Genomic DNA, 12,791 nt, shown 5'->3' on the forward strand with positions numbered 1-12,791 from the left:
AATCCCTGACACTTACTTAGGAGGTTTTTCCTCAGGAAGTCTGAACTCAGAAAGTTTCTTTTGGTGATAAAGACCAGCATAAATATAGTAAAATATGTGAAAATTTTTCTCTCCCCTGAGAACAAAAAGGAAGAGGGGGACATTATTAATAACATATTCTGGGCTTCCACACCCCAACTAATTCACACCATTTTTTTTCTGTGCAATATATTATTCTGTAGCAAATTTGAATTTTCAGGCAATTCAATATGCTACATCCCAATTACAGAATAGTAATAGTGATAGGATTAGTATAGTAATTGTAACCATGTCACATTATTGAACACACTTAGGTTTACTGTCCACAGAATGGAACAGTTCAGATAACAGTTCTGGTTATATGTGTTTCTATTCCAGTCCAAATGACTATGCATCTGTGCCCATGCCTTCTGTTAGTAGCCCATGTTACTTCAGAGACAATGATATACATCTTAGAGAGCTCAGCCAAACTCCCAACTCTTCTGGAGCCCTAAGTGGCTCACCAGTTTGTACAGCAAATTAGGGAGTGGAACTGGTCCCAAACTGAGGTCTTCATGCTTTCAAACTTGTACTCTTTTGAACACATTCAAAATGATCCGCATCAGTCCCCCTGATCTACTGCTGTCCACCCTCTCCTAGCCCACCCTGGCCAGGGTCCTTTCAGATAGATGCTACTCTAAGTGTGGTCTATGGACTGCTGTCAGCTTATGATGAGACAAGGAACGGAAAGTACAACTGCTCTGGATCCCTTTCTTTCCTCTAGAGCAGCGGTTCTCAACCTGTGGGTCGCGACCCCTTTGGGGGTCGAATGACCCTTTCACAGGGGTTGCCTAAGACCATCGGAAAACACATATATAATTACATATTGTTTTTGTGATTAAACACTATGCTTTAATTATGTCCAATTTGTAACAATGAAAATACATCCTGCATATCAGATATTTACATTACGATTCATAACAGTAGCAAAATTACAGTTATGAAGTAGCAACGAAAATAATTTTATGGTTGGGCGTCACCACCACATGAGGAACTGTATTAAAGGGTTGTGGCATTAGGAAGGTTGAGAACCACTGCTATAGAGGAGGATAGTCTCTCCTGTTCAATCCCAAGAATTCTGGCAAATCCTCCCCTTGGCCAACTTGGCTCTATGGAAAGACAGTTTGTCTTGCTTCTACTCCTTGTCCCTATTTGTGACATGGGCCCCACTCTTTTCTCCAGCTTCTCCTGGATATTCTAGCCTTCCTCTGGTTGCTTATCCTATCAAAGCTCTTCTTATTTCTGCCCTGTAATCTAGATACATCTACTTGCTGTTTCTCACTCATTTGTTCACTCAACTTATAAATTTATCGAGTGCCAATCATGGCAGGCACTGTAGCAGATGCAAGGGATTTAGGACTCAGAATCCAGGCCCTCTGGAGTTCCCCTTCAAGTGATGGAGCTAGATGACTCGATAAGGAAACCTGTGAAGAGGACTTTGAAAGAGACAAAGGAGGGGCTGAGACGAAGAATAATGTTGCAGAATAAGGGCTACTTGTGTCAAGTCAGGGGAAGGGATCTCTAGGAAAATAACCCTTAAATCAAATTGGGAGGCATGTGAAGGGGCTGGAAGGAGCTACAGAGAGAGAAGGGGAAAGCATTCCAAAGAGAGGGAGCAGATCCTAAAGAATGTAGTGAGAAGGGGGTGGTCAGGTAGGCAAGGAGTTGTTAGGCCATACTGGGGATTTTGTTGATTAATCAATTAGAATTATTTGATGTGCTGGAGCCAGGGTGCACTGTAAGTGTGTGACATGAATACATTTATGTTGCGAAAAGGACACTCTAGCTGATGGATGAAGACTAGATTGTAAGAGAGGTTTAAACTGGGTAATGGCCCTGATGATGAAGAACAAAAGTAAGCCTAAAGATATGTTTTGGAAGAATAACTTTAAAAAAATACTACTAGAATGAATGAAGGCAGTGAGGAAAAGGGGCCTGGAGTCTACCTCCCAGGTTTCTAACACAGCATGTGGTGATGGTGGTGTGCTTTATAGGGTTTCATGAAGCTGTGTGCCTGGTATGAATGTCGCTTGTTCGCTAACCTCTGGTAAATGTGCTGGCTTTGGCTCATCCATCTTGGTCTTCTTTTTTTTTTTGCAGCTACCTCTAGTTCCAATTCTTTCAAACTTTGCCTACCAATATCCATTCCTAGCATAATTTCACCTTGATTTTCATCATGTGTCAATCAGAATTAGCTTAGTTCTGTTGCAATAATAAACATCCCAAGATTTGAGAGGCTTAACTCAGCAAAGATTTACTTCTTGCTCAGAGTACATCCACTGAAAGCCAGCAGGGAGGGGGAGGGGCTGTGTTTATCTTAGTCACCCTGGGCCCAGGCTGATAGAGCAGTCACCATCTTGCACTTTGCCAGAGCTCTGGAGGGTCTTTGCATTAGATGCTAATTTGCCAGAATTGGTCATGTGACCACATCCAGCCACAAGCTACCAAGAAGGGGACTCCTACTATGTGCCCAGAAGAGGACAGAATCAGAAGGTCAGCTGAACAGGACTTGTAAAGCTGCCATCTTCTACTCATTCAATGTGTCTTCAGTCTATTTTACTGTTTAAGTGCTATCATATTGACTAAAGTTAATAATAATAAGCTATGATTTATTAGGTGCTTATTATGTTTCAGATTTATATTTGGTATATCACATATCTTCTCATTTAATTCGCATAACAGCCCTGTGATGTCAGCTTTAGCATGCCTTTTTTGCATATGAGGAAAGTAAGGTATAAGGATATTTATGTTAATGAACAATATACACAGTAAGAAATAACATAGCTGTGACTGGAACTCTTCTCACATTAAATTAGTAAAAGACCACTTTATATTTGAACACAGAAAACTGGAGTTTCTACGCTGTCAGAGGTAGCTACCTGAACTTTAAAATCACCTTAATTTTGGGAGAAAAAAATGAGGTCCTCATAAAATTAATCAAGAAGCCACAGGGAAGCTAAAATAACTCTAACTCCATCCTTTTGCTCATTTGTTTAATTTTCTTCATGTCAGGCCCTATTTTGTAAGAAAACTGCAAGTGTGTGATAGAAGAAGATGCTTGGATTCTTAACCTACAACAAGTCCTGTGGATTTTCCTTGCACATCTCTCTCAGATTTGTCAACTCTTCTCCATCTCCATCTCCACTGCTATCATCTTAGTCCTGCCCAACATCCTTTCACATGGATTTGGCAACAGTATCCTAACAGCCTCAATGAAATACTTCCCCTCCAATCCATTCACCCTACTGAAGGCAGAACAGTCATTTCCAAATGCTTGTTGGGTTTTGTGACTCCCTTTCTTGAAAACATTCAATGGCTTCCAATTACCTTTACAATAAGGTTCAGAAGAATAACTGCATTTAGAATAAGGTTCCCCGGCCTGGTTCCAAAGTCCTGCATGATCTGGTCTCGGGCTCATCTTTCCTCCTCTCTCCCTTTGAATTCCCCACCTCATTGGCTAACTCCTAGTGATCCTCAGATCTCAGATACAGTGTCTCATACACAGGGAGCCCCTTCCTTCCTGGACTAGGTCATGTACCCTTCCTTCTCCTGTTTTACCTTCACAGCACCTTACATTTCTTCCTGGTACTTAGCACAGTTGTTCTGCATGTAAGATGTTCTGCATTTGAGATCCTCCCTGGGCTCCCCAATCCCCATCCACTCCAAGCTCCATGAATATTGGACCTTATCTATTTTGTTTATTCTTGCAACCCCAGGAGGGAGCACAGCCCTGGCATACAGCACGAATTCAATAATTACTGTACAACGCATGAATGGAGCCTGTTCCTGAGGAGGTCTGGTGTCCTCCAATAGTAATAATAATAGAAAAAGTGGCTAACTCTGATAACATGTACCATACTGGGAACTTTTTAAAGGTATTTCATATAAACAAACTATTAATTTTCACAGCAAACCCATGAGGTAGGCTCTAGTATCATCTCCATTTCACAGATGAGGCACAGAGAGGTTAAGTGACATACCCAAAGTTACACAGTAACTATCAGAGCCAGCACCCAAACCCAGAGCAGTCCATGTTGCTGAGCACTATTGCTGTCCTGCTCTTAAAATAAAATTGTTTTTCCTCTCTCAATCTAGAGGAAAAAATTGACATGTAGAATAGTCTCAGTACTTTTTTTTTTAAGACAAGTTCAATTTTAAGGGGCCTAATGATTTTTAAAAGTATGTGCAATGTTGTTAAATTCTACTTGGTATAACCAACTCAGGAGAAAAGGGTATATTTATCTCAAAATACCCCCACCCCAGCCCTTTGTACTCTGCTTGTAAACATCGTTTCAGTTAGAAATCACAGTTTATCCTTTGCTTAAATAATTCTGTGCTCCTGAAGAGGCTGGGGGGGAGGGAGGGTCAGGGAAACCATCCTAGCTATCAGGATGCTAAGGACAAGAGTGAAAATGCAGCAATTAAAATTCCCAAAGCCTCTTGGTCTGCATTGCAGAGCAAAACCAGCGATAAAAGAGTGCACCTACACTGCCTGTTTTACAACTCTGGACTTTTCAAGGAGATATTCAGAGATTCTTGCTCCCATCACAGCTCCAGTTGGTGTAAACATCATCTCCAGGTATTTTCCAAAGCGGCTGGAGTTGTCATTGATCACCGTGCATGCATTTCCAAAGGCTTCCACTAGGGAGTTGACTTGCAGAATTTTCTCTCTCAAGGTCTGATTATGAGCCTGTGCCAAACAGAGAGCAGTTACAAGGAGCCTCCAGAAACACTAACCCAGCAGTTTGCCAGGCACCCTTCCCTGCCCATAGAATTCACATTATGGATATTTTTGAGAAGAACTTCGCTTGGGGAAATGAGCATCAACCTCCAGCATTGCTTTCTCAGATGAGCCACTCGCCAGTGCATAGGCATCAGATGACGCTAGATTAGATCAGTGTTTCTGTCCAGCACACTTCACTTAAAATCCTTGACAATTAAAATGCCTAAACCATTTAGAAACAAGTTTAAATAGAGAGATCCCATAACTTTTTTCAGTCATCCATTATAATATTCATAAACCTCATCTGTAACAAATATTCCTTAAAATCTTTCTTGGCCTCATAATACACTAACTCTGAGCATACGTAACTGCTAAACCATTTCTAAGTCATTTTTTCAATGTCCATTTCACCGAGCTGACAATTTTTATTTTCCTCAACGTTTGCTCCAAGATTCCTACTTTACAATCCTTTAATCACCTTAGCGGCTTTCCCAGATGCTGTTCCTAATGTTTAACCACTTTTACTACTTAATGGCTAACTGTTTCTATGGTATTACAAACATAAAAAATTAACTGCCAATCATCTAGTAAATTTGTGCTGGCATTATTTTTCTCATGACATGAAAGAAAGATGGCATGCTGACACCTTAAGGGCCCTAGCTATCAGGAGGCAAATATACTAAAGATGGAATGTTTTGATGCAAACCCTAAAAAACAAAAACAGGATTTCCATCATTTGTAAAATTGCGGTTACCCTGCAGAAACTTGTAGCCACAAAACATAAGGCAGGTGGTTGGTACCTTTCCCAAGAAAGTCAAATGCTGGACAATCAGGTGGGCGCTTTCTGTCTTCCCAGAGCCACTCTCTCCACTGATGACAATGCACTGACACAGAAAACAGGGTGTTGGTGAGGAATTCACAGCACAGAAAACACCCTGTGTGTTCAACTATGGTTTTCATATAACATCCACCACCGTGCACTTTAATTTTTCGCTCAGCAATATACCTTTCCTTTTCAGAACATCCAGAGCTTCTTCAACCTTTTCATAGCTGCCTGCTGTTCCACTGTAGAGATGTACCATAATCTACTTAACTAGTCCCATATGGATAGATACTTGATTTTTTCCCTTTTGTTACTATAAACAATGTTGCCATGAAGAACTCTATTCATAGGTCATTAATAATTATATGTAGGTTCATCTACAGAATAAATTCCTAGAAATGGGGTTGTTGCATCAAAAGGCAAATGCATTTGCATATCTGATGGATAGTACCAAATTGCTTTCCTAAGGATTGTACCAATATATGAAAGTACCTATTTTCCTATAGTTTCACCAAAGACTTTTGCCAAAATGATAGGTCAAAAAAATGGTATCTCAGGGTAGTCTTAATTTGCATTTCTTTTATTATGAGTGAGGTTAGGTATCTTTTCATATGTTTAAGGTCATTCATACTCTCTTTATAGTAACCAGTTCATATACTTCGCCTATGTTTTTGTATTGTTGGTCTTTTTATCATTCATTTCTAGGAGCTCTTTACATAGAAAAGAGATTAGTGGATACAGTATAATTTAAAAAAACTATACATTTGGTCTTTGTCTCTGGTTCCTGGCTCAAAGCTTCTAAAACCCTCAGAATTTCCTGAATGGTAGGAGTGATGGGAGTATCTTTTGTTACTCACAAACAAGTACTTTTCAACCAAACCCAACTGCTAACCAAATGGTTCAAGGTGGGGCTTCAGGATGGGGGCTGGCCACCAGAAAGACCAAACACATGATTAGAGAATGGGCACTTTCAGCCTCTCCATCCCAACTTCTGGGGAGGAGAGAAGGGATAAAGATTGAGTGAGTCATAAAAACTCTAGATAGAGAAGCTTCAGAGAGCTCATTCTGATGTGAACATGCTGAGGTGTTGGGAGGGGGGCATGCCCAGAGAAGGCATGAAAGCTTTGCAACACCCCTCCTCCCTATATCTTGCCCTCTGCATCTCTTCCATTTGGTTCAGTTCCTGAGTTGTAACCTTTATAATAAACCAGTGAACGTTAAGTAGTATTTCCCTGAGTTCTGTGAGTTGTTCTAGTGAAATTTCAAACCTGAAGGGGATTGTGAGAATCCCTGAATTTGTAGTCAGCCAGGCAGAAGTGTGGGTAATCTGGACACCCCATTTGCTGCTGGCATCTGAAGTGGGGGAAGTCTTGTGGACAGATCTCTGACCCTGTGATATCTGTGTTAACACTGGATATAGAGTTAGAACTAAATGGATTGAACTGTTGGACATCCAGTTGGTGTCGGAGAATTGGCTGGTGTTGGAAAAGACACACATTTGGTGTCAGAAGTGGTGCCAGAAAAAAAGACATGGTAGGGCAACTTCTTAACTTGAGTAACACATATATCTCTCCATTTACTTCCTCTCGGTGAAATATATGGACACTCCACAAGTTTCTGGGAAAAGTAAGAATTTGGAGAAGCCAAGTTTCTAACCTATGGTGAATCCATGTGCCCATGTGCTCCATTTTGTAATTTTCACTGTTATAACTTCATCTATTCCTAAGCAAATCCAAAGCAGGAACTTCACAGTCTCAGGAAATATACACATAATAACTCTCTTGTCAAATTTCCTCATAAAATAAGGTTATTTTTTTTTAATATTTTATTGATTTCTTACAGAGAGGAAAGGAGAGGGATAGAGAGTTAGAAACATCAATCAGCTGCCTCCTGCACACCTCCCACTGGGTATGTGCCTGCAACCAAGGTACATGCCCTTGACCGGAATCAAACCTGGGACCCTTCAGTCCGCAGGCCGACGCTCTATCCACTGAGCCAAACTGGTTAGGAAAGTTATTTCTATTTTAAACAAAATAAAGACACACAGGAAAACATATTGAAAGTAAAGGAAGGGTCCAAGGTTAAATAGGCCACCACTCTGAACTGGAGGTCCAGCAAGTTCAAACATATGAGTTAGCTTTGTTTTTAACTAGCATTGAGTGCAAGGTTTGTTCAGTATTTACCAGATCCATCACAATTTCTCAGCAGCTAAACGGTGTAGTGCCTGGCCACTATGAACCTATGAGCAGTATTTCATGCAAAAAGGACTGGACCATAAACATTCTGAGACCTAAATAGGAATGAATTTCATTTGTCATTCTACATTCTCTTTTTATTACAATCATTGCACGTAATTAGGTTTCTGTTAGCTCTGTGTCTCAGATTCACATTAGAAATATCCTTATTGCATTGAAAAGGAGTGCTCTTGACAAGAAAGTTACATGTTTCTTGAAAAAGGTTTTCATGTTCTGCTACTCTGGCTTCACCACTGTCCATGTTCCTCCAAGCTACCATTTCATTTCCCATTTCCCTGAGCCAATACCAGCAACCAGAATGGAACGTTTTCTCCAAGACTTAGGAGCTGCAGAGGAAGACAGAACACATTCTACTGTGTGCCTTGGTAGAGAAGGAACGTGAGTTCTTACCTGGTCTTTGCTGGAAGTAACCATACATTGGTAAGCAGCATCTGCTGATGCAAAGATGTGGGGGGGATTTGAGGCACGTTTCACCCCATGATAAAGTCTGGAAAACTGAAGAAAAGATCATTAGTTTAAAGGACTCTTCTACTACCCCACTGGACCTTCTAATGCTCCAGTACCTGTGGCCATGAAACCAAGGCTTTGTCACATATTTGGGGAACTGTAGCATCAGGAAGGCTGTAGAATCTACAGGCCTGAGTTCAAATTCCAGTTCTTCGCTAGCTGGCTTCATGAGCTCATGCAAGGGAGTGAACCTCACTATGTTAAGTCTCCTCACATACCAAATAGGCTTAATAATAGTGCCTGTTTCCAGGGTTGTAAGAAGTAAACAAGATAACCCAATGCCTGCAGCAAGCACTAAGTGAATGGTAGCGGTCATTGTTACATCTTGCTTTAAAAAGTTCCCCCAAAATGTAAGAATTCCATCTGTGTTGCATTATTATCTGTAGTTTGGGATAACACCCTTCGGCGGGGGGGGGGGGCGGCATAGTTTTATTCTCACTTTTTCCTTCTTTTCATTTTCCCTTGTGATTTTTAATTTCCTACTAAGAAGCAACGTGTTCTTAAAGCATCGCTTACCTGTGGAGAGTATATGCTTAGATTCTGGAAGGGGTTTAAGGCAATTAAGATGTCGCCGACATACGTGTAAATGAGCAAGTCCATATAACGCTCCTGCAACTGGTGAGTAATTGTGTCCTAAGAAGAGGATAAACGGCATTGAGAGTAAACATCATTTCCAATAAGGGAGAGACTCCAAAAATAAAAATAAATATCCTTACAAGAATATAGGGTGTCCCCAAAATGTATGCACACACTTTGAGTAATTACAAAGGCAGTGTTTATTAAAATACATTTCATTTTCAAAATTGAGTTTTAGCTGTTATAATGTGTATACATTTTTTGGAACACCCTATGTTTTCCTCTAAAAGACGAAAGTAGTCAATTTAAAACATACAGTGACTGAAATGATACTAAAAGCAGATCTCTGTCTGGAAAAAAAAGAAGAATATCTGAAAGAATTAGTCCCCCTGGGACTTCCTAAAAGACATTGAATATCCAGCAAAGGTTTTATGTGTTATTATGAAAAATGTATTTCACCCAATCAAAATTCTCTATTTAGAATTTGATTCAATAGGTCATTCCTATTGATAAAATATAGACAAAACAGTAACTTTATTTCTAAAAGCACTGCACTTAAAATTTATGTGGTGGGAATACAGAATTGCACACTTTTATAAAATAATGTTTCATGCATTGCAGTTAAGGGTCCCCAGAGGTAGAAGCCCGTCCAGTGCAATTAACAGCTCTATTAAACATGCATATTTTAAACGGGGATTATCACAATTTTCAAATTTAGAACTCAAAGCTATATTAACTTCACCATTTCCCTAACTGAAGCTCCTCTTTATGAAGACCAAACAACCATCTTCATCTAAGGGTTAAACTGCATTTTTTTTCTAAACAGAAAAACATTTTTCAGCTCATATAACACAGTCACATCTACAACAAAAAGAGCTTTATTGGAAAAAAATCTAGTCCTTTTATCATCATCATTTAGGATATTTCAGGGACTATAAAAAACTGTTCAGGGTGTCACAGCAACCAAATACACCCTGAGTTTCACCAAGGCTATGCAAGCTAGTAAACTTTCAAGCGACTATAGGAGAATATGGTCTACCAGCGGTTCTCAACCTGTGGGTCGCAAACAATGAAAATACATCCTGCATATCAGATATTTACATTACGATTCATAACAGTAGCAAAATTACAGTTATGAAGTAGCAACAAAAATAATTTTATGGTTGGGGTCACCACAACATGGGGAACTGTATTAAAGAGTCGCGGCATTAGGAAGGTTGAGAACCACTGGAACAGAAAGGTCAGACCATTCACATGAAACAAATGTCCTCTGTGAGAACTATCTCCTAAATGTTTAGTACCTCGTCCAGGACCTCTAGATTGACCAAATCATCCTCAAGGCAGTATTTTTCAGCATCTTCCGCGTGATAGGGTCTTCTGGTATGCATCCTTTCACGCCTAGAAGTTTACCCAAAGAATATTAGCACGAAGACAGTAAGTAATGTAGTGGGAAGGAGGCAGTGAAGATGTCTCATTCACAGGCTTATCCCAGGAGGTCTTATCACAGAGAGCTTCAGAGAAAGGGACAGGAAGAGCAAGTCCAGTCCAGGACCCCACGTTCTCTCCCTGTCACTGTGGGATGCACAGGGGTTAGTGAGCTCCAGAGCTCTAGCCTTTCTTCTCCCACAGTAGGAAGCATTACCAAATGGGCCCACCCACTACTTCTATCTGCTTTTCTTCTGTGCCAATCCCAGCACTTTCTCACATTTTTTTTCTGTTCACGTGTAGGCATATGGTTTTCATTGGGCTACTTCCTTTGAGGTCCCCTCATGCTATCCACTGGTACCATCCCCAACTTTTTGAGAAATTTTAAAACTTTAGGAAACTTTGTAGAAAAATATAGCAAACATCAATAAATCAATAAGTGCTTACATTTTATGTTATTTGTTCATTTAAAATCCCTTTGTGACCCATGTTCCATACCACTCCCCTTTCCTGAATGGCCACTACTTGGTGGGTATCCTTCTAGTCTATTTTTAAATAGTGATTATATACAATATGTACCCATGAACAACATACAGATTCTGTATGTTTAATTATAAAAATGATATTGTAGGGTAGGTATCATCCTGCAAACTTGGGAGAAATCATTAATACATATATCAACATTAGGCTGATTCCAATGTCTTGCTCTCAGAAACAAAGCAGCACTCAGCATCTTTATATGAGCAGGTGCCAAGCAGTGCCACCAGGGCTGTGATGGTTATCTCTGACCTACTGCAGACTGTCCGTACGCCCAGCTGTCCAACTCACCGATTTTTCCTCCATGCAGATGCTGTCTGCGAATCTCATAAAAATCTTCTCCAATAATATTTCATAAACAACAAACAACTTTTAAAAGGTTTGACCTGCTGTGATTAGCAATGTATAACCTCTTCCCATGGGTACAGGCAATCGAATTCCGTAAAATTATTTGCTCCCAAAATTGAAGCTGGCAACTTAGAAGCTGGTGTAGATGCAAGGTCCTTCCACTCGGAAAAAGACCACCTCATTTTCTCAGCCAGTGAAAAAAAAAATGACCTGCTAGCCCTTTCTCTGCCTTCCCCGCCTACTGTTCTTCTGAAACTGCTGCCTGCTTCACCTTCCTGCTCTGGCTATGGTATTTGGAGGGTCTATTGATGAGAAAAAAATATATTTATTACAATTTTTATGTCTTTACTTATATTATCCTAGATTACATATACTTATAAAAAGTGTTATATTGTTTTGTATTTGTCTGTTTTTAAATTAATCAAAGTAAATTTGGTTAAAATTTTTTAGTTTTCTTGAGTTGAATGATTTGTCATCATCATTATCACCAATTTAAATTTCCTTTAAATTCACATGCTCCACCTGGTGCCTTACTTGAGAATAGCATTTATTATCAATCTGCTGAAGAATTCCTTGTTTAATGTGAAATTTATAGACTTCCAACTAAAAGGTACTTGGATTTATATTCCAAAGCTTAGAGGAATGGAAATACATTTAAACCAATAGATAAATAGCAAAAGGCATTGTATTAAACCAAGAGTATTGCTCTGGATGGTGTGGCTCAGTTGATTAGGCATCTTCCAATACACCAAAAGGTGGTAGGTTCGATTCCTGGTCAGGGCACCTATCCAGGTTGCAGTTCAATCTCCAATCATGCATGAGTGGGAGGCAGCTGATTGATGTTTCTCTCTCAAATCAATGTTTCTCTCCCTCTCTTTAAAATTAATAAAAACATATCCTCATCTGAGGATTAAAAAAAAGAAGAGCTTGGCCAGTGTTGCTCAGTGGTTGACTGTTGACCTATGAACCAGGGGGTCATGGTTCAATTCTGGGTCAGGGCACATACCCAGGTTATGGACTCCTTTCCCAGGAGGAGCGTGCAGGAGGCAGCTGATCAATGATTCTCTCATCATTGATGTTTCTATCTCTCTCTCCCTCTCCCTTCCTCTCTCTAAAATCAATAAAAAAAATTTTTAAAGAAGAAGAATACAAGGTAAGTTTTAATGACTCAGGAGACATTTTCAAATTCCGTATTACTTTGTTCTAAATTTCCTATTTGTTTTTATGAGGCTCTAAATATATTGTCTGCCAAGCCTGGTTTCTCAGACAAATGGAGTTTTGGGGGTTACAGTTTAGAGACTCGAGGAAGAAACTGTGGGTTGGGCTGGTTCCTGGAGTTCGGGGTTGGTTGGTGGTGGGAATGGTGCTGGGTAGGGCTGACCTTAGGTTTCAGTGATCAGAAAGGGAGGAACTGGTGTCTGAGTCCCTGGTTCAAGTGGCAACAAGGGCAAGGCTGAAACATCAAGTTCAAGGAAATGGGTGGAGAGTAAGAACTGGATGTGAAGAGTGGGTGACAGAGGCAGACGCTGGGAGTTCACCT

The 12,791-nt window shown here is 40.1% G+C and overlaps 1 protein-coding gene across 1 annotated transcript in view; it reads right to left on the reverse strand.

Moving 5' to 3' along the window:
• Positions 1-12,791, reverse strand: part of MYO3B (myosin IIIB) — a gene marked incomplete at its 3' end in the record, with an annotated part of 345,767 nt that overhangs the window by 194,606 nt on the left and 138,370 nt on the right. The window contains exons 9-14 of the mRNA XM_081095513.1: positions 10,243-10,339; positions 8,882-8,998; positions 8,249-8,353; positions 5,581-5,664; positions 4,545-4,747; positions 17-115 (exon numbers count right to left, since the gene is read on the reverse strand). Coding sequence (XP_080951639.1) covers positions 17-115; positions 4,545-4,747; positions 5,581-5,664; positions 8,249-8,353; positions 8,882-8,998; positions 10,243-10,339 — 705 coding nt within the window. The remainder of the gene's footprint in view (positions 1-16; positions 116-4,544; positions 4,748-5,580; positions 5,665-8,248; positions 8,354-8,881; positions 8,999-10,242; positions 10,340-12,791) is intronic.

The sequence above is a fragment of the Myotis nattereri genome, assembly GCF_964212035.1.
Source record: "Myotis nattereri genome assembly, chromosome: 7".
NCBI classification, from domain to species: Eukaryota; Metazoa; Chordata; class Mammalia; order Chiroptera; family Vespertilionidae; genus Myotis; species Myotis nattereri.